This window comes from Saccopteryx leptura, chromosome 5 (assembly GCF_036850995.1).
Source record: "Saccopteryx leptura isolate mSacLep1 chromosome 5, mSacLep1_pri_phased_curated, whole genome shotgun sequence".
NCBI classification, from domain to species: domain Eukaryota; kingdom Metazoa; phylum Chordata; class Mammalia; order Chiroptera; family Emballonuridae; genus Saccopteryx; species Saccopteryx leptura.
In genome coordinates, this window is record NC_089507.1 from 213546336 (window position 1) to 213567286 (window position 20951).

Here is a 20951-nt window from a genome sequence, read left to right on the forward strand (position 1 = left end):
TGTCTACCACAATATTTTATGATTTGTCAAGGAAGCAGTTTTTTAACAACAGTGGAAAATTGTTACAATTGGAGCTAAATGACTAAAAGCCCTACCAATTCACAAGTGTATTATTTATTGAGCCTTTATTCTCCCCTTTGGAGAACTGTTTTCAATAACTGACCTCCATAGTAACAAATTCCTAAACATTGTTGAACCCATAATCGTCCATATTCCTATCACATAAGAAAATGCCATCTCCTTGGTCTCTCACTTAGTTCCATGAGGGTTAGATGTTTCTGCTTTGTTGTGGCTGAATTAGAACTCTTTTCGTGCTCGAATAAGTCAGCAATTTCCATTATTTCTCTGGCCTCTGAAGACATTTTAGTTCATACCTTATGTCAAACCTTTTCTTATGGTCTTCTTTGTGAAAGTACATAGCACAATACATAGCAAGATGTTCACAGACATGTTTGCGTGAACGCTTGTTGACGGGCTTAGAATATACTTCCCGTTCTTGCACAGGAGGGAAGAGAGCAGTTTTGAAAGAGATACGATACCCCCTGAGCCTCCTGCCAAGAGAGTGTGTACAATCAGCCCTGCTCCTCGGCACAGTCCTGCCCTCACTGTGCCCCTTATGAATCCTGGGGGTCAATTCCATCCTACACCTCCGCCTCTTCAGCACTACACCTTAGAAGATATTGCAACTTCCCACCTGTATCGCGAACCCAACAAGATGCTAGAACACCGAGAAGTTCGTGATAGACATCACAATCTCAGTAAGTGACGTAAGCCTTTTTTTTTTTTTTCATAATCAATTTAGGAGTTTTAAAATATATTCTCAATAGTGATTTTTTGGGGGGTTGGTTTTATGTCATTTTGTGTTTCTCACCTCTGTTGTGAATCATTACCTTAGTGGTGTGCTCATAGTTGGTATGAATGTGTGTGTGTGTGTGCTTGATAGAATTGTTTACTGTCTTCTTCATTCTGTCTTCAAATTTAATGTCTAATTTTTAATAGGTCTTAATGGAGGCTATCAAGATGAATTAGTAGACCACCGTTTGACAGAAAGAGAATGGGCTGATGAATGGAAACATCTGGATCATGTAAGACTCTTACAGTGTATAATTTTCCTAACTATTTATTACTTTTAATTCTTAATATTACCAGTAATAATAAAGTATGTGTGTTTTGAGTTAACTTAACCAGTGCCGCCATTGTCTTTGCAATAAAAGCTGATTTATCTACTACTCCCCCAGCTATAGAGCTAAGGGTAACTCCCAGATATTTGTGGTGCAGTAATCCCTTCAAGTCCTAACCAAGTAAAGTCATGTACGAGAGGTTTGTGAGTTCAGGTCCCAGCCTTGCCACTTCCCACATTTGAGCTATGGGTAAGTTGCTTCACTATTTTAAAGCCTTAATTTTTATAACTTAAAAAAATTCCATTCCTTTTTTTGTTTTAGCTCAGCCATAAAAAGAATGAAATCTTGCCATTTGCAGCAACAAGGATGGACTTAGAGGGTATTATGCTCAGTGAAATAAGTCAGATGGAGAAAAACAAATACCATATGATTTCACTCATGTGGAATCTAAAAAACAAAGCAATTATACAAATCAGTAGAAAACAGACTCATAGATACAGAGAACAAACTAATGGTTGCCAGAAAGGAGGGGGCAGGGGGTGGATTAAAAGGTGAAAGGGATTAAGAAGTACAAACTTCCAGTTACAAAATAAGTGTCATGTGGATGTAATGTTATACAGCATAGGGAATGTAGTTGGTAATATTGAAGCGACTTTATACTGAGTCAGATAGATACTAGACTTACCATGGTGATCCCTTCATAAGTTATATAGATGTCAAGATGTTGTGTTACACACCAATAATATTGTGTGTCAAGTATAATTTTTAAAATTTATTCTTTCTTTGATCATAAAAAAATGCTGTATTTGAATTCACAGGCGAGTTGTAATAATATGTAAGGTGCTATCACAGGGCCTAGTATATAGGAAGTATTACATAAATGGAGCTTCTGCAAAAACAAATGAGAATTAGCATACTGGTACAGAATGTAAACCTGAGTTTTCTGTCCGGTTTTAAGCAGGGGTTTACCTTCTCACTAAAAAGGGAAGGGGAGATGTAGTACTTCATTAAAATATAACTGCAGTAGCTTTTTCCATCTTGCATGATACTGTCTCTGAGCATTATTTGTCTGATTGCATTAAAATTTATTTATTGATTTATTGACTTAAGAGAGAGGAAGGGAGAGAGAGGCAGACATCAGTTTGTTATTCTACTTATTTATGCATTCATTGGTTGATTCTTGTATGCACCCTGACCGTGGATCGAACCCATAACCTTGGCTTATCAGGATGATACTGACCACCAGTTGACCCAACAGGCGAAATCTCTGCTTGCATTCTTTTTCTTTTTTTTTTTTTTTAACAGGGACAGAGAGAGAGAGTCAGAGAGAGGGATAGATAGGGACAGACAGACAGGAATGGAGAGAGATGAGAAGCATCAATCATTAGTTTTTCGTTGCGCATTGCGACACCTTAGTTGTTCATTGATTGCTTTCTCATATGTGCCTTGACCGTGGACCTTCAACAGACTGAGTAACCCCTTGCTCGAGCCAGCGACCTTGGATACAAGCTGGTGAGCTTTTTGTTCAAGCCAGATGAGCCCGCACTCAAGCTGGCGACCTCAGGGTCTCGAACCTGGGTCCTTCCACATCCCAGTCCGACGTTTTATCCACTGAGTCACCGCCAGGTCAGGCCACATACATATTTTAAAAGAAGCAACAAGAAAGGCTTTAAAATGTAAACTTGCCTGACCTGTGGTGGCGCAGTGGGTAAATCATCCACCTGGAACGCTGAGGTTGCCGGTTTGAAACCCTGGGCTTGCCTGGTCATGGCACATATGGTAGTGGATGCTTCCTGCTCCCCCTCCCCTTCTCTCAGTTTCTTCCCCCTCTCTAAAATAAATAAATAAAAGTCTTAAAAACAATTAAAATGTAAACTTGATATTGGTAAATCTATAAGATACTTAAACCTTCATTCTTTATATATTTTGTCAATGACCTGTCTTTGATCTGCACACTGGTGTTTGAATGTCCTTACCTGTCACTGCCTGACTCCCTCTCTGGCGCAGGCCCTGAACTGCATTATGGAAATGGTAGAGAAAACGAGACGCTCCATGGCTGTTCTGCGGCGCTGCCAGGAATCTGACCGAGAGGAGCTCAACTACTGGAAAAGACGATACAATGAAAACACCGAGATGAGGAAAACGAGCAGCGACCTGGTATCCAGGCAGCACAGTCCTGGGAATGCAGATTCTCTCAGCACTGGTAAGGTGGCAGGCAGGGCCGACTTTTTTATCTTTTACGTTTGAAAGAAGATGTTGCTAGAATGTGGAGTTTAAAAAACCCAGATGAAGCCCTGGCTGGTTAGCTCAGTATTAGTTGAGAGCATGTCCCAAAATGAGAAAATTGTAGGTTTGATCCCCAGTCAGGGCACACATGGGAAGCACCACTGAGTGGAACAACAAATGAATGCTTCCCTTCTCTGCCTTCCCTCTGTCTCCCTTCCTCTCTTTGTCTCTCTGAAAATCAATTAATCAATAAAAAATTAAGCCCTGGCCGATTGCACCGTTGGTTGGAGCATCATCCTGAAGCACAGAGGTTGCTGGTTCAATCCCTGGTCAGGGCACATACAGGAGCAGCTCTATATTCCTGTCTCTCTCTTTTAAAAACAAACAAATAAAAAAAAAATCCCAAATAATTATGAAGAGTAAATGACAAAATGTGTCAAAGTACCTGATATGTTCAAGAAATATTATCTTCCTAGAGATTGAGAACATTAGTGATTTTGCTGTTTTAACTATATATGTGCTAAATCAGTGGAAGTCAACCTGGTCCCTATCGCTCACTAGTGGGCGTTTCAACTTTCATGGTGGGCTGTAGTGGAGCAACCAAAATATAAATAAAAAGATAGATTTAACTATAGTAAGTTGTTTTATAAAGATTTATTCTGTTGGCCCTGGCCGGTTGGCTCAGCGGTAGAGCATCAGCCTGGCGTGCAGGGGACCCGGGTTCGATTCCCGGCCAGGGCACATAGAAGAAGCGCCCATTTGCTTCTCCACCCCCCCCCTTCCTTTCTGTCTCTCTCTTCCCCTCCCGCAGCCAAGGCTCCATTGGAGCAAGGATGGCCCGGGCGCTGGGGATGGCTCCTTGGCCTCTGCCCCAGGCGCTAGAGTGGCTCTGGTCGCCGCAGAGCGATGCCCTGGAGGGGCAGAGCATCGCCCCCTGGTGGGCAGAGCTTCGCCCCTGGTGGGCGTGCCGGGTGGATGCCGGTCGGGGGCATGCGGGAGTCTGTCTGACTGTCTCTCCCCGTTTCCAGCTTCAGAAAAATACAAAATAAATAAATAAATAAATAAATAAATAAATAAATCCCAAAAGTTAAAAAAAAAAGAAAAAAAAAAGATTTATTCTGTCAAACTTAGCGAAAATCCAACATAAAGTACTTGGTAAGTAATTATTATTATATGCTTTAACTTGCTGTCACTCTGCTTTATAAATTTTATAAAGTAAAGTTACTTCCCTACTTTATAAATCACCATTACTGTGGAACCGGTGGGCGGTTAGAAAATTTTACTACTAACAGATATACAGAAGTGGGCGGTAGGTATTAAAAGGTTGACTACTCCTGTGCTAAATGATGACCTCCAAATATTTGGTTATTATATTTCAGCCTGGCCTAATGTACTTGGTGCTGCCACATACATTACATTTATTCCTCACAGTAGCCCTGAATGTGTTTTTCTCTTTCCCTTGTCTTTTTCCCACTCACCATCCAGGCAAACATCATTTATCTGTCTAGAGACCTATACAAAGTTTTACTATACCAAGCTGGATTGTCCCATCCTCCCTTTCTCTAGCCTGAAGTGGAACTGTTCTCTCAACCCAGAGGGTATCCAGGACACCACATCTGTTCCCTCCAGAGTGTTCCATCACATTCACCCAGTCACTGAACAGGTGCCCTGTACACAGAGACAGATAAACGAGGGGCCATCTGTACCCCACCCACCACTTCAGGTGCCCGAGTCTCACCAGGGAGAGTGAATCTGTTTGGACAACCTAGCATGTGCCACAAAAGACAGCAGTTAGCCTCAAAAAGACTAGGAAAACATTGCAGAGACGTTGGGATCGCACTCCTCCATCCACTGAAGTGACTCTTGAGCCACTTTGATGCACTGCCAGACATCAAAGAAGACCTATATCAACTTGCAGAAATTTACCCAAAGTTCACCATCCAAATCCCAGACCTGCCACCAGTGACTGCAGGAACTCAAAGTGAGGTAGTAATCAGAGCCGGTCCTCCAGCTGGGATTGCAGTCTCTTCTCTGCGCTGACTGTGCTCACCTTTTTCACTCTTTGCTGACGGCCAAGCTGTGGTGACTGTATGTTCCAGTTTGCCTGGCAAAGTCCCGGTTTGTGCCTGTTGTTCTGTCGTAATAATTACTAGCATCCCCCTCACTCTCAAATGAGGTCAGTGGGGAGGATGAATTGTCGTTTTAGGATTAGCTCTTCACAGGACCCCAGTGTTTCCATCTCTCAGGATTTTCAGCGCTCAGTCTGTCTGACCGAAATAGTCTTTTAGTATCTATGTATTTAATATTTTTATTTCACTGTTTATTTTTTGTAGTACATATTTGTTGCTATGTAGAAGGAAAGCATAATTGATATCTGAAACAAGTGTGCTATTTAAAACGTGAACCAAAACCATTCTAAAAACTCCTCGTTACTGGCCTGGGGTGATGTAAGAAGCCTGCCCCGCCAGGGTGTATCGGCACCATCAGCTTTGTTGTGACACATGTCCTCTAAATTAAGCAGTGTGCTTAGAGACAGTTGTTTTGCATTTTGGTAGTTCTATATCTCTTCCTGGACAAAAACATTGTTCAGACCAGCATTTTGAGGACCCTTCTACACTGAAGTTTTTCTAGGCATGAAACACATACATACCACGGACTTTTAAATGATTAAATAAATTCATGTTTTGAACATTTTGGGTTATGCAGAAACCCCTGATGGATTTTAAGTATTTAGCATTTAAGTGTTTTGGTGATTGGGAGAGAAATTGACTAGAGACAGGATGGAATTATAACTCTACCCATTTAAAGTAATGGAATATAGGTTCCCTCTAGCTGAAATTTGTTATTCACAAATAACATATCTGTTCAGAAACAGATTCTGTTCAGACAACAAGAGAAGTTTTGGCATTTTATCTAAAGGTTTATAAATAAGTGCAAAAACCATAAGGAAAAACAAAATTACTATCACACAACTCAGGAGAATGGTTTCCTCTGGGATTGTGGGGCGGAGGGGTAGGTGAGGCAGGTGAGAGCTCAGCAGCTTGATCAGCTGTTCTCAGGACGAGACCACAGGTCTGGGAGCATCATTTAAACAGTATGGGCTTACCACTTATTTCTTGGGGATTTAGGGGTTTGGTAAGTGTTCTCTTAAGTCATACATTAATATTTTTATGAACTTGTTAGCCACCTAAGGTTTTGGCAATTAAAGTTTTTTGTTTGTTTGTTTTTGTGACAGAGACACACAGAGAGAAAGACAGATAGGAAGGGAGAGAGCTGAGAAGTATCAATCATTAGGTTTTTGTTGCAACACCTTAGTTGTTCACTGATTGCTTTCTCATATGTGCTTTGACTGGGGGGCTACAGCAGACCGAGTGACCTGTTGCTCAAACTGGTGAGCCTTGCTCAAATCGGATGAGAACGCACTCAAGCTGGTAACCTCGGAGTTTCGAACCTGGGTCCTCCGTGTTCCAGTCTGTTGCTCTATCTACTGCGCCACCGCCTGGTCAGGCCAATTAAAGTTTTTTAAAAAGGAAAGAAACTGACTCAGTTATCAGTTTTTACGTTACCAGTTTTTCTGAGAATGAGTAACCTGACTATTACAAAAACTTCCAGGCCTTTCTCTGGAGATTATGATTCGGAAACCAAGGAATCTGAATATATATGTTTAATAAATCCAATAATCAGGCAAGTTAGGGAGAAGATTTAAAAAATTAGAGGTTCCATACATCCAAATTATGAGTTTTCATAAATGTTGAACAGAATAGAAATAGAAGATACAAAAGTTGTTTATTTTTTAAATTTTATTTATTGATTTCAGTGAGAGAGGAAAGGAGGGAGGGAGGGAGACACACACACACACACACACACACACACACACTGGAACATCTATCTGTTCCTGTATGTGCTCTGACTGGGGATTGAACCGGCAACCTCTGCACTTCAGGACGATGCTCTAACCAACCGAGCCATCCGACCAGGGCAAAGATACAATAATTATTGAAATCAGAAAAGTTACCCAGAACCTGAAACCTATATAATTATGTTGACTAATATTATCCCAATAAATTCAATAAAAAGGGCAGGGGAGCTAAAATTAAGTATGTGGTTTAGCAATCTGAGTTTATCCCCTGTTAGAATACTTTTGCATTAAATGAACATACATGTTTGAATCTTAAGTAGTGACTGAGAGATCAGATACATTTTTCTTAAAAGTAAAACCTGCCGAAGATAGATAGCTATCAACCCTGTGCTATTTATCTCTCTTCTGTAGATTCTCAGCGTGAATTCAGCAGCAGGCCGGCAACAGGATATGTACCTGTGGAGTTTTGGAAAAAAACTGGTATGTGTCTGTCTGCTATGTGTTGCATGTCCTCACTAATCATGCCAGAGTGGTGCGCATATCTGAGGGAAAGTGTGGTCTCTAACGTCCTCCCATGTAGCTCTAGGCCCCTGCCTCTTCCCCTCCAGTTCTATATGCACTGTTTCTGGCCATGTAGCTTAATTCATTTTGCTTGGTGCATTCACTAGAATCTACACGTTTGCTAGAACCTAAGTCTGGGACTGACGGTCAAGGCTCAAGTGCCTAGAGTGTGTCATTGGGAGTGTCCATCCGATGGAAACCAAGTGGGGTGATGGTGACTGGACAGGGCTTTGAAAGCCCGGGCTCCTGGCAACCTGCCCAAATCTGTATTTACACCCATTTTTCTCCACCTGCATCAGTTCTATATATACTGAGCTGCCTCCCGTTTGTTTGTGCCTGGTTGGCCCAGAGGTACCTCAGCCGTCCCACTTCCTCCACACCGGCACTGTATCTGGTTCCCTGTACAGCACGACTCTTCAGTTCACCTCTGCCTCCAGGCCTGGGATGCTGCCAGGCTCAGCCAGCACTGTCTCCTCTTCTGTGCCGCTTGCTTCTGCCTGAATTCAGTCTCTTCTCTCTCTTCTAAATTGTTGCCCCAGTCTCTTAATTGGCATCTGTCTTCAGCCTTTTCTTCTTGCATAGAACCCTTCGGAGTTCACATTTGCTTTAGAAAAGGGGTCAGATTCCTTAGCATAATGTGCAACTTTCCAAACATTTATTTTCCCAACCATCTCAATCAACACACATTTTCTTTTTTTTTTTTTTTTCATTTTTCTGAAGCTGGAAACAGGGAGAGACAGTCAGACAGACTCCCACATGCGCCCGACCGGGATCCACCCGGCACGCCCACCATGGGGCGACGCTCTGCCCACCAGGGGGCGATGCTCTGCCCATCCTGGGCGTCGCCATGTTGCGACCAGAGCCAGTCTAGCGCCTGAGGCAGAGGCCACAGAGCCATCCCCAGCGCCTGGGCCATCTTTGCTCCAATGGAGCCTTGGCTGCGGGAGGGGAAGAGAGAGACAGAGAGGAAAGCGCGGCGGAGGGGTGGAGAAGCAAATGGGCGCTTCTCCTGTGTGCCCTGGCCGGGAATCGAACCCGGGTCCTCCGCACGCTAGGCCGACGCTCTACCGCTGAGCCAACCGGCCAGGGCAACACACATTTTCTTGATCCTCTCCTGTCATTTATAGAGCTGACCACTTTCCCCTTGGCTCTCTCGTCTCTTACATCTAAGCCACCTTTACTTGATCACAACAGTTGTGAGAACATGGACTACGTCTTAGTCACGTAGGTGTCCCCAGCCCCTAGTGCAGTGCCCACCTCCATGTGTATACCCAACACATGGCTGCATGGATGGGCAAGTGAGTGTAAAAGTGAACATGTCATATGTACATACCCGTGCTTTTAGAAAAGAGGAGTCCTGTTTTGGTCCTATCCTTTGTTAGAAATGATGTGGGCTGGGAGGGAAAAGATTTCTCGGCCAGATTTTATTGTCACTTTCTTCTAGAAGAAGCTGTGAATAAGGTGAAAATTCAGGCCATGTCAGAAGTACAGAAGGCCGTTGCTGAGGCAGAGCAAAAAGCCTTTGAAGTGATCGCAACTGAGAGAGCCCGGATGGAGCAGACCATAGCAGATGTCAAACGGCAGGCCGCAGAGGACGCCTTCCTTGTCATAAATGAGCAGGAAGAGTCAACAGAGGTCAGATTCTGTTCGCCCTGGCGGCAGGGGCGGGGTGGGGTGGGGGCTGGGCAGCGGGAGTGACCCAGTCGCTGCCTTCTTCTCAAGTGCAGTATCTGAAGGATTTTATTTCTCAGTTCTGTAGGGTGGGCAGAAGTAGATTTACAGTTGTTCATATAGAAAATAATGCAATAATTAATAAATAGTAAGACAAGAATAAACTATTTTGTGTACTCACAACTATAAGCCTACTTTTGCCCCACCCTGTATTGTGTTAGCTCACTACATTGGTTTAAATTTTGGAAACTCACCCTGAACGCAGAGACTATGGGATTGCATGGTAACAATGACCCTCCCAAGTGGGCTTCTCTGCTGTACACAGCCATAGAGCTATGTGTGTGTGTTATTTCTGATCCTCACACCGACCCGTGAGCTGAACGTTTCCAACTTTACAAGTGAGAAAGCTGTGGATTAGGAAATTAACCACATTATCCCACAGTGCGGAAGCCAGGGTGCAGGAGTCGGGAAGTGTGGGCCCCTGACGTACCCAGCTGCCTGCAAACAGGGTAGCTCTTTATGGACTGAAGCGATACATCAGGCAGACCGGCCCATCTGAGACCCAGCACCCGGAACTCAGTGATGCTTCTAAGAGAAACAAGACCCTCTTGTACCACAACGAGGATAAGAATGAACTAATTGGGGAAAGAAAGCCCGTGACAAAAACACCATAGCAGTCAGTCCTTTTGAATATAATGAAAATTTTCTGTAACTTCATTGTAGTTGCTTTTCAGCTTTAGGAGTCCTAACCAAGCCTGTTTTTCTCAAAGTAGGAAGATCCCTTCTACTAGTTGAGAGATTAGCTATTTTTGGGACATTCTCAATCTATTTAACTGACCCATTTCAATATAACAATGGCAAGCATGGCATTGTAAAGAAGAAAATGTCTAAATATCATGAGGCCATCATAGCGGATGTGGAAAAATTCCTTATTGTAGCTCTCTAACAAAGACACGGAATTGTGAGAAAATAGTTCCTTTAATTTACCCTGTAGACTGTCTAGTGATAACAGGCTTCAGAGGAGTAAATGGTTATATTGGTAAGAATGGCATTTCTCCAAATACATGACACGCTACAGTTTTTTATTGGCAGTCAGAAAAGTATGCTGCATTATGTGATCAGAAAGCATATTTAAAATTTAGACTAGCCTGACCTGTGGTGGCTTAGTGGATAAAGCGCTGACCTGGAATGCTGAGATCGCCTGTTTGAAACCCTAGGCTTGCCCGGTCAAGGCACATACGAGAAACAACTATGAGTTGAGTTGATGCTTCCCTCTCCTCGCCCTTTCCCTTTTTTCCCCTTTTTCTTTCTCTCTCCAAATCAATAAATAAGATCTTTTTTAAAATAAAATAAAGTTTAGATTCAAGGGGGAAAAGGGGAATAGTTTTCTTCTCCCCTCCTACTTTTTCTTTAGAATTGTTTCTGAGCAGTGATATCTATTTTTCTATCTTTCTTCAAAGAAAAAGTGTAACATTTTGGCTAAGAACGTGAGTTCTGGACCTGGTCTGTGGTTTAAATCCCAGCTTTCCATTTATAGGAGTGTACTGTTAAGGAGCTGTAATTTTAAACATTGTACATATTTGAAGTCTAGCAGGATATCCCTGGAGTGTGTTCGTCCTGTGAAAGGTGGCTGGTTTAGTGGAGAGAGACCAGGACTGGAGGTTGTGAGCCCTGAGTTCCATCCCAGTTGCCCCTCACACTAGCGGTGTGCCCTCCGGGAGTCAGTTTCCTTCCCTGTGTAGTGGGTGTGGAGCAGCCCCTGTCTTGCTGGTCATATAGGTTCTAGGAAGATACAGTTCAGTCATGGTTGGGAAGGTGTTTGTTGTTGCTGTGTTTTTTTTTTGTGTGTTTTTTTTGTAGTTTTTTTAGAGGAGGGTAAAGACACGGACAGACAGGGAGAGAGATGAGAAGTATCAACTCATAGTTGCGGCACCTTAGTTCATTGATTGCTTTCTCATATGTGCCGTGATGGGGGGGGGGGGGCTTCAGCCGAGCTAGTGACCTCCTTGTTCAAGCCAGTGACCTTGGGCTCAAGTCAGAGACCATGAGGTCATGTCTGTGATCCCATGCTCAAGCTAGCAACCTTGGGGTTTCAAACCTAGGTCCTCAGTATCCCAGGCTGATGCTCTACTCACTGCGCTACCGCCTGGTTAGGTTGTGAAAGTGTTTTTAAACCGCAGTGCACTGAGTGCACTGTACAAATGAAAAGGACTTTCTGTGGTTAACAGCATACGTGTGTATGCTGTGGCAGGTCCTGCTCTTGCAGAATAGCTCCTCCTCTGAGACCACACCCAAGCCTGTCCCTGGGAATGTCCCCTCATCTCTACCATAGGGCACCTTTTGTCCCCAGCATAGCTCTCCTGGCAAACAGTGGCCTAGCAGGTGATTGTAAAATGAGGAATTATTTCTTTTGGAGTTCGGATTTGCAGGGGGGTCTGGGAGGGTCCCAGGAATTTTGACAAGCCTCAGGTAGTTCTGATACAAGTGATCCCTTGGCCACACTTGGAATAATACTGGCATAAACTAACTGATGGCCCATGCTTGACAAAGGAAATTCTGGAATTCCATTTCTGACTTCCCTGACCAGTAATTCAGAAGGTTCATAACCTTCTCCCATTAAGTACTAAAGCCAAGTGTTTATTCTATCTTTGAGGAATGCTGATTTGAAGGGCAACAGCAACAATAAACCTTTTTTGTCTGTCTTGTGGTTAAGTCAGGAAGAAGTCACAGGGAAAGGGCATATGATGATGTCCTCTTCATCTTGGCTACTCTGATACCGACTACATTGTTCCTCCTGTCTATAATCCTGCCTCAGTGGGAGGTTGCTTGCCTTGTTTTATTATATTTCATAAATTATGAAGTAAGCTGTTTTAACTAGAATGGCGGCCAAGGTGAAAGTACAGTACTCTGCTGGCCTGCTCTGGTTTGAGATGCTTCTGCAGGGTCATGGAGGGCTCCCCACAAGTGGCAGCGGCTGCTAGAGCACGGTTTGACTCGTCAGCCTGTCAGACTCCTGAGTCTGAACTCTCGGGAATGCAGTTTGCATGAGCTCTGAGGATTACTTCAGTTCCCTGTCTTGGTCCTCTGTGTTGGTGTTGGCAAGGTTGGGTAGTCCCCACATTGTATTTCCTGAGAAGCTGATTGTGTCAGAAGTGAGCCCTTCTTAGTGTTCTTTCAAACTGAACTTACACAGGTCCAGGTTCTAGATTTTGCATGGCCAAGTACTCATTTTATAACCTCTGGCAAGTCCCTGCCCACTGGCCCTCAGTATAATGCAAGAGGTGGTCCAGGTGGCCCTTTTCAACACTTATTGTCCTTTGTTTTTCACTAAGCAAGTGTCCTGACTCCATGAGGATGGTGTCTGTCTTCCCTAAGGAGTGGGCAGACTAGACCTTGTGATTGGCTCTGCCATTCTGGAGAACTTGGGGAGGGGGCGCCACTCAAGTCCTTCCTGATACCTAAGAACTCCTTGCCCCTCTCGGCTAGCTTCATCTGGTCAGTATCATAAGGCTTTTTAAATTAGTGGATCCTGAAGACCTTAGGTGCAGAAAAGAACACTGGTATCACTGCTGGGGTCATCATGGGCACCTAGAGGAAGAGGAGAGTACTAGGGGCAGGTGCTGGGCGCTGCGCTTGGTGGCTGCATTCTTCTTGACACTGAAGCATAACGTTGGCCAGTGACTATTTCAGCTGCTTCTTTCACGGCTGCTACTTCTAGCTCTAACCGTGCCTCGTTTCACTCATGTCTTCTGTCACAGAATTAGAACATTCTCCATTGGTGCACCCCCCATCCCTTGTGGTTTCTGCTAAACAGTAGCAATACCTGCCTGGCCTCTAGGAAAGTGCAGAGTAGTAACAGAACTATGACCTAGCCTCCTGGGGCCCTGAGCTCTGAGATGCTTCAGGGGCTCCCATAAACAAGCCAGAAGTGTCCTCATGACCCCCAGCCCACCTGTGACAAGGCATATCTCTGAAAAGCGAATGGATTCAGAGAAAGTAGCACAACCACCCACACTCCTGTTCAACCATCCCAGTCTCCTGTTGGGTGATTTTTTTTAAAAGATCAGGTGCCATCAGCGAGAATAAGATGATTCCTGTGTTGGGAGTGCCGAGAGAGGAAATCATGGGTGGTTTTAGATAGCTGAGTGTGGGGACCCCGGAACAGAGTTCTGTTTGGTTGCTGAGGAATTGAGCATGTGTCAGTGCCCTCCGTGGGAGGTGGCACTCTCTGCCTGCCCTGCGATGGTGCTGTTTGTGTGTTTTCACATCCTCGTCTCGCCCTCCGGTCAGTCGGGGTAGGTAGTCTTCTTCTTTCACTCAGGAAACTCCAAAGCTGATGACAGTAGAGGCAGGACAAACAGGTGTGTGTAGCTCCAAGCCCGCGCTCTTCTGCAGTGCAGGTGATGAGGGATGCCAGGTCTGCTCCACATGTCCAGGCAACTAACCAGTGCCCGTGTCTTGCAGAATTGCTGGAACTGCGGCCGCAAAGCCAGTGAGACGTGCAGTGGCTGCAACATTGCGCGGTACTGCGGCTCGTTCTGCCAGCACAAGGACTGGGAGCGGCACCACCGCCTCTGCGGCCAGAGCCTGCTCGGCCAGAGCCCCCACGGCCAGAGCCGGGCCCTGCTCCCTGCAGGGAGGTCGGCCAGGTCCACCGACTGCAGCGTTCCCAGCCCAGCCCTGGACAAGACCTCGGCCACCACCTCACGCTCCTCCACGCCCGCCTCGGTGACAGCCATTGACACCAACGGCCTCTGAGCCCCAGGCTCACCTCCCCCGCTGACCTCACGGCACCAGGGCTGGCTGTTTGGACTGGTACAAGCGACTGTTGGGTCATCGGCAAGAAGTGAAGCGGAGGCAGTCCGAGCCCAGCGAGCACTGCTCCACAGCCTCTGCAGACACTGCCCAGTTTCCTGTCTGTGTCCTTGGGGAACTAGCGTGAGACCTCTCTGCACACAGGCAGCTGGCTGGAGCTGCCTCCTCTGTGGCTTTCTGGTCTGTCCCTTTCCCAGCAGAGCTGGCCTGGCCAGCCCCTTTCCACGTAGACCAGCAGCTCTCCTCCCTGCCTCTGGAGGCAGCAGACTGGAATGTGCCCGGCCAGGCTGGAGGCCGCTCCCCCCACAAACTGCTCCTCCTCCACTGTCCTCCACAGCAGGGCCTGGAGGCCTGGAGGCCTGGAGGCGACAGCAGGCTGCGGAGGAGGGCCCCTAACAGGGAGCGGCCCTGCTCCCTCCCAGCAGCCCAGTGAGCCCCTTTCCACCCTCAGCAGACGCCACTGATTGGCCCCACGGGGACTTTGGGGAGGCAAAAGCAGCACTCAGGACTCCCTTGACCCTGCTGTTCAGACTTAAGATTCTCAGAAACCACGGGAAAGGCACCATTTCAGTAAAAGCACCAATAATAATTGAAACTTCCAGCAAACATCACAGATTATTTTGGACAAGATTTTCCCACTTGGCTGGCTGCTTTAGTTTGGGACCCAGTTTCCTCTCATTTGGTTTTGCTTGTGCAGAAAATAGTTTCCAGCGCATGGGTTGGTCTGAAGGAGAATGAGACTCGATGTGGATAGTCTGTTCTCTCTGAGCATGCTGGCCAGCTACTGTCGTCAGGTTACTGATTGGAGCATCTATTGGAAACGCAGAACCTTTTGTCACCACCTGGCTGTTTGCACAGTTGTCTCGTTCTGTGTCCTTGTATCTCAGACCGCATGTGTCCAGGTCCCTGGACCTTCTTCCTGTGGTCTTTCTTTGGCACCTCTTCAGCCACCATTGCCCCGTAGGATGTGATGTGGTGTGACTAAAACTTGCCTCACCAGTCAGGGCCTGGTCACTTCTGAACAGCCCTCCTGGACCTGAAAGAATTCTTCAGACCTCGTGATTTCATGTCGTTATACATACTACATCAATTTATTATCAGGCAAGCAACATCAGATTCTATTCAACATCAGGGTACGTGTGTTTGATACGTACCCTCTCTGAGCTAAGAAATTTTGTGAAATTTGAGAACTATTTTGAGAGAGCTTGGCCAATTCTTTTTCCTGTCTTCAGGGAGTTTTCCAGCTGCTGACCTGGCTCTTTTAAACATGACGTCACCTAGACCCCTTTAAAAATGTTAAGAACCACCACACACATTTTCCTCTGCCATTCGGGTTTTGTTGGGAGCCCAGAGACCCTGGCCTTCCCGTTGTCCACCTCCATGCCTCCTGCACCCCTCTCTCTGGAGTCAGTGGCGGGAGGCGGTCGGCCTTGCTCCTCCTGCTGGCACTGGAAAGCCCGTCTTTAGGTGGCCACCTTCGGTGCCTGAAGAGAGTGGAATAAAAGTCTCGGTCTTGTAAAGGAAAAGTATTCAGCATAAGTAGCGTTCTCCTTGCATTTGGTGTATTTTTTTTAAGAGTTATAGTCCCTAATTTACCTTACCCAAGGATTTTCTATCTTATGAAGAAGCTCAGTATAAGGCACCTTTAAAATAACCTGTATTTCCGTTGCACAAAGTGAAGCGTTCCCAGAGAAGGAATAACAGAGGAATGTCGTGTTAACTTGGAACTCGAAGTTGCAGCAGTTGATGGGTGTTCTGACTTTAATGAAATCAGCATTCAGACAGGACTTGCCTACATTTTTATAAGATGTGGAACGTCTCATAAGGAGGTTATGGGACCTATAAATCAGCTACAGCAAGAGGGTGTCCGTGGTGTCCGCTGGCTCTGTCCTCAGCTCACTCACCGTCTTCTCATTGGCAGGTCACATGAGCATGGAGGCAGGTGCTTCAGTCTTCAGTGGGCACAGGACTAGCCGGGGTTGATCAGATTTTTCCTGGTTGGAATAAAGACCCCAAACCAACAGAATATATTCATCAGAGCTCTCTGCCATTTTTCAAGCTCAGGTTTAGGGTTAGTTGTGTAGGTCCTCCTGACTCTATGGTTGTGGTTCCTGTGACAGCACAGTTTTCAGAGTTTTTGTGATGCTATTCGACACTGCTTTGCTCATTTGCCACCTAGAGTCTGAGCTGAAAACCTGGGCATATTCCACACTGCAGTTCAGTTCTCAGACCTGCTGTGTTAGTTCGGTCAGTTTCACACATAGGTTGCGAGTGATCTGTCCAGGATTTATTGTTTAAATGCAAAGAACCTGTTTCTCTGGCTTCCTCCTATCTGAAATGCGCCAGTTCTCTCACTGGGAGGAGGAAGGGCAGTGTCTTGGGGAGGGGTCAAGGGGCTAAAGAGGGGTGAGTCAGCGTTCCCCACTTGGTTTCTAGTTTCTGCAGACACCACCCCAGTTCAGGCTTTCCACTTTCATCTGGTTGAATTTTAAATATCTTGATATAATCAGGCTGCTTAGAGGACCAACGATTATAGTTAATATTGGGGGGTTGGCCCTGGCCAGGTTTTCAGTTGGTTGGAGCCTTGTTCTTTTCTTTTTTTTTTTTTTGTATTTTTCTGAAGCTGGAAACGGGGAGAGACAGTCTGACAGACTCCTGCATGCGCCCAACCAGGATCCACCCGGCACGCCCACCAGGGGGCGATGCTCTGTCCCTCCGGGGCGTCGCTCTGTTGCGACCAGAGTCACTTTAGCGCTTGGGGCAGAGGCCAAGGAGCCATCCCCAGCGCCCAGGCCATCTTTGCTCCAATGGAGCCTCAGCTGCGGGAGGGGAAGAGAGAGACAGAGAGGAAGGAGAGGGGGAGGGGTGGAGAAGCAGATGGGCGCTTCTCCTGTGTGTCCTGGCCAGGAATCGAACCCGGAACTTCTATACGCCAGGCCGACGCTCTACCACTGAGCCAACCGGCCAGGGCTTGGAGCCTTGTTCTGATATGCCAAGGTTGCAGGTTCAATCCCTGGTCAGGGCACATACAGAAATCAACCAATGAATGTATAAATCAGTAGAACAATAAATTGATGTCTCTTTTCTCTGTCTTTCTCTCTCCCTCTTTCCTCCCTCTTTCTTTCTTCTCTCTAAAATCAATAAAAAATGTTAAAAATATTTGAGGGGCCTGACCAGGCGGTGGCACAGTGAATAGCGTCAGACTGGGATGCAGAGGACCCAGGTTCAAGACCCCAAGGTCACCAGCTTGAGAGCCGGCTCATCTGGTTTGAGCAGAGCTCACCAGCTTGGACCCAAGGTCGCTGGCTCGAGCAAAGGGTTACTCAGTCTGCTGAAGGTCCATGGTCAAGGCACATATGAGAAAGCAATCAATGAACAACTAAGGTGTCGCAATGAAAAACTGATGATTGATGCTTCTCGTCTTTCTCCGTTCCTGTCTGTCCCTATCTGTCCCTCTCTCTGACTCTTTCTCTTTGTCTGTAATAAATAATAAATAAATAAATAAATAAATAAATAAATAAATACATATCTATCTTAAAAAATGTTTGAGGGGATAAATAAGGCAGAAGGGTTCCGAGTGATGATACTGAAGGTGTTGTCAGGGTAGTCACAGACTCTTCGATGTTATCCTAGAAATCAAAAACAAATGTGACTTCAGCCTGGCCAATTGTCACTGACAAGTGATGGGATATCATTGTCCTGCCCAGTGAGGAATGGTTTCAGGAACCAGAAAAGACCGAAAGTGAGCAGTGTGGGAGCCATCTTTAAATGTTCCAAGGAATATTTGACGGCTGGATCCTCATATCTTCAGTCGTCCTCTGGGTCCCCACTGCCTGCAGCGTGCCTATCCAGTGGTTAAAACTGACTCTGGAAGAAACTTGTTAGTTTCACCTGTGCAGAAATAGCTGTCCCACCTCATGAGATATGGGCGCTCTACTCTGGAGGGGTCGTGCAGCCCTGAGGTCACAGAGGGAGTGGGTCTTTCCCTGGTCAGTGCTGAATCATATATGTATGAATGTCTCCCAGTGGACCCGAGTCTGGAAACAGGACCCATCATCTACCCAGTGTGGGTCCACTTCTGGCATTGGCTATGGTGTGCCTTGTGCACACTGATGCTCTCTGTGCATCCAGGCCCGTTGGTCTACCAGGAGCTCCTCACTTCATGGTGCCAGGGTGAGCATTTCAGCTGCTAGGCATTAAGTCTACACTTCACTCTGTAAGGCCTTGTTCCACAGTCAGATTTATACCCAGTGCTATCACCTGCTTGCAAAGAGTGTAGACCTGTTCTGGGTATTTTCAGAAAATATCTCAGCAAGTGAATTTGGAGGTTCAACAACACAAATTGAAATTGTATGGTAGTGAGTTATTAAGAATGAAAGCATAGGTAATGACCAGGTGGCTGTTTGTCCCAGACATTGTGGAAGGGATTGTGGAGTGAATAAATAATTTAAAATAGGACACAGCTTGGAGGCTTTCTTCAGAACTGGTTTCTAGACTCCTGGGTCAGTAGACCTAGCCAACTTTCCTAAATTGATAATTATTTTTTAGTGATTTGCAGAGAATTAGGTGGTGGTGTGTTTGAACCAAATGTACAAGAAGCCAGAGGAACACGGGCTGTTCCAGCATGAGCCAGACAGCCCACTGTCAGGAGTCCTGCCCCGGGGTGGTGGCGGGTACTGGCCAGCTGCCTAGCAGGGCCCTCCCAACTCTGGGTTCTTGTGAAACCAAAATATCGACTCCCTGCCTGTGCCCACATGCATTGACATGCCCATTTCCAAAGATGATGGTGCAGGTGACCTTTTCCACCGAGAGCCAGGAGAAGATCGGAGGCCCAAGAGCGGCAGACCTTGACCCCTTTCCCCTCCACAGCCACAGAGACGGTGCTTTCCCTGCAGACCCGTGTCGTCAGACCCCTACCGCCCAGTGGGCTGTCATTGATGCTGATACCAAATAGGGCACATGTGGCTGGTGGCCGGCAGAGCAGCAGCAATAAGCGTTAGGTGAATGGTTGAAAGTGCCGATTGGCTAAGAGGCCTTTGGTCCACTTTCCAGCTTTCCAAGTTCCTGATGAGGCTACAAAAGCTCCATTTATAAAAGAAAACCAATAATGTAAATTTAAAAAAACAAACCTAAGCCTCCAAGCGTGGTTTTTAAAGGGAGATGATGAATGTGAGACCACCCACAGGATGCGGTAGAGTCTGATTTTTCTGTGCTTTGTCATTTCTCTGATAGGAACTTTTGTTACTTAACTCTGTGCATAACTTATTTAATGTACTGTATAAATGAACCAAAACTGTTAAATATGTATTTAGTTTGTTCTACTTAAAGTAGTCAATAAAAAGGCTATATTCCTTTTTTGACTCACGCTGGAATGCGACTGGGAGGGGGACTGGCCTCTGCCTCTCCCCCTTCCCCAATCTTCGGCAAGGGGTGGAGTGGGGGACATCCAGTGGTCCTCTGTGTGGCCCAGAGAGCCCCCAGGGGACTGAAAGCAGCATCCGTCTCCAGGAGCTGGTTGCAGCTGCTGGGCCTGAGAAGCCGGCTGAGGGCCACCCCCCCCCCCGGGGGGTGGCTATCTGCTCCGCAGTGACTTTGCCAGCCCCCCAGGGGAGCTGCAGGTAAGTGCCAATGATAGCTCACAGACACTCCCAATTGTTAGCTTCTTCACCCTTAAGTGACTTAATAAGGAAACTACGACCACAGAAAGTTTGAAAATTTTCAGCCTTTTTACACTGATTTTAAATCATAATGTTGCCTCCGCATTGATTGGCTTAATGGTTGTGTGATTTAATCAAGGCCATAATTTTCTTAGCTCTTCACCTCCTGCTGGGCCGTTGGATTGCTTTTCCAGTCTCCATCCAACATATTACACTGCACATCTTCCTTTGCTTGATTTTTTGGGAATAATTTTCTGAAGTGGGATTTCTAGAACTGAACTCTTCTCAGATTCTTGAAGCATATGTTCAAAACTGCTTTCTCTGAAAGCCCAAGTTTGCTGTGCCTCCAACAGGCCCCAGGTTCATACTTTCCAGGGCTCTGAGATGGTTTAATCAGCTGTAACGTGACATAGATTTGTGCAGGCGCACCTGGGTGCACCTGTGTGTATGGAGGTCCTGGGCTGTCAGTCCAGTTTGTTAGCCAGTGACCCGAGACCTCCATTCCTAAGGCTCTGGCCCCAGCCTTGCTCTGTCCCCTGGATACCCTGTTCTGGCCTCTGCCCTAAGCCTACTGAGCAACCTTGCCCAAGAAAACTGTTGGCACCACTGGCTTCACAGTCCTCCAAGATGCAAAGGTGGCCTGACTAGGCGGTGGCGCAGTGAATAGAGCATCGGACTGGGATGTAGGTTCGAGACCCTGAGGTCGCCAGCTTGGACCCAAGTTCGCTGGCTCAAGCAAGGGGTTACTCGGTTTGCTGAAGGCCCACGGTCAAGGTACATATGAGAAAGCAATCGATGAACAACTAAGGTGTCGCAATGAAAAACTGATGATTGATGCTTCTCGTCTTTCTCCGTTCCTGTCTGTCCCTATCTATCCCTCTCTCTGACTCTGTTTAAAGAAAAAAGTTGCAAAGGTGACTAGATGCGGGTTAGGGAGAAGGGCTGGGCTGTGGGCTTGGCCCCAGAAGGCAAGGTGGAAGGTGGGGGCTTAGCCTTGTGATTTTTCATGCACGTGAGGCCAACTGCCAGTCTCTCCACAGC

At 46.2% G+C, this 20951-nt stretch overlaps 1 protein-coding gene across 1 annotated transcript in view; it reads left to right on the forward strand.

Annotated features, from left to right (window-relative positions):
• Window positions 1-19613, forward strand: part of CBFA2T2 (CBFA2/RUNX1 partner transcriptional co-repressor 2) — a 35805-nt gene extending 16192 nt beyond the window's left edge. Inside the window, 6 exon segments of the mRNA XM_066384045.1 lie at window positions 505-758; window positions 1000-1085; window positions 3129-3324; window positions 7618-7686; window positions 9212-9402; window positions 13903-19613. Of these exon segments, the coding sequence (XP_066240142.1) occupies window positions 505-758; window positions 1000-1085; window positions 3129-3324; window positions 7618-7686; window positions 9212-9402; window positions 13903-14196 (1090 nt within the window). The 3' untranslated portion in view covers window positions 14197-19613.
• Window positions 19614-20951: the final 1338 nt, after the last annotated feature.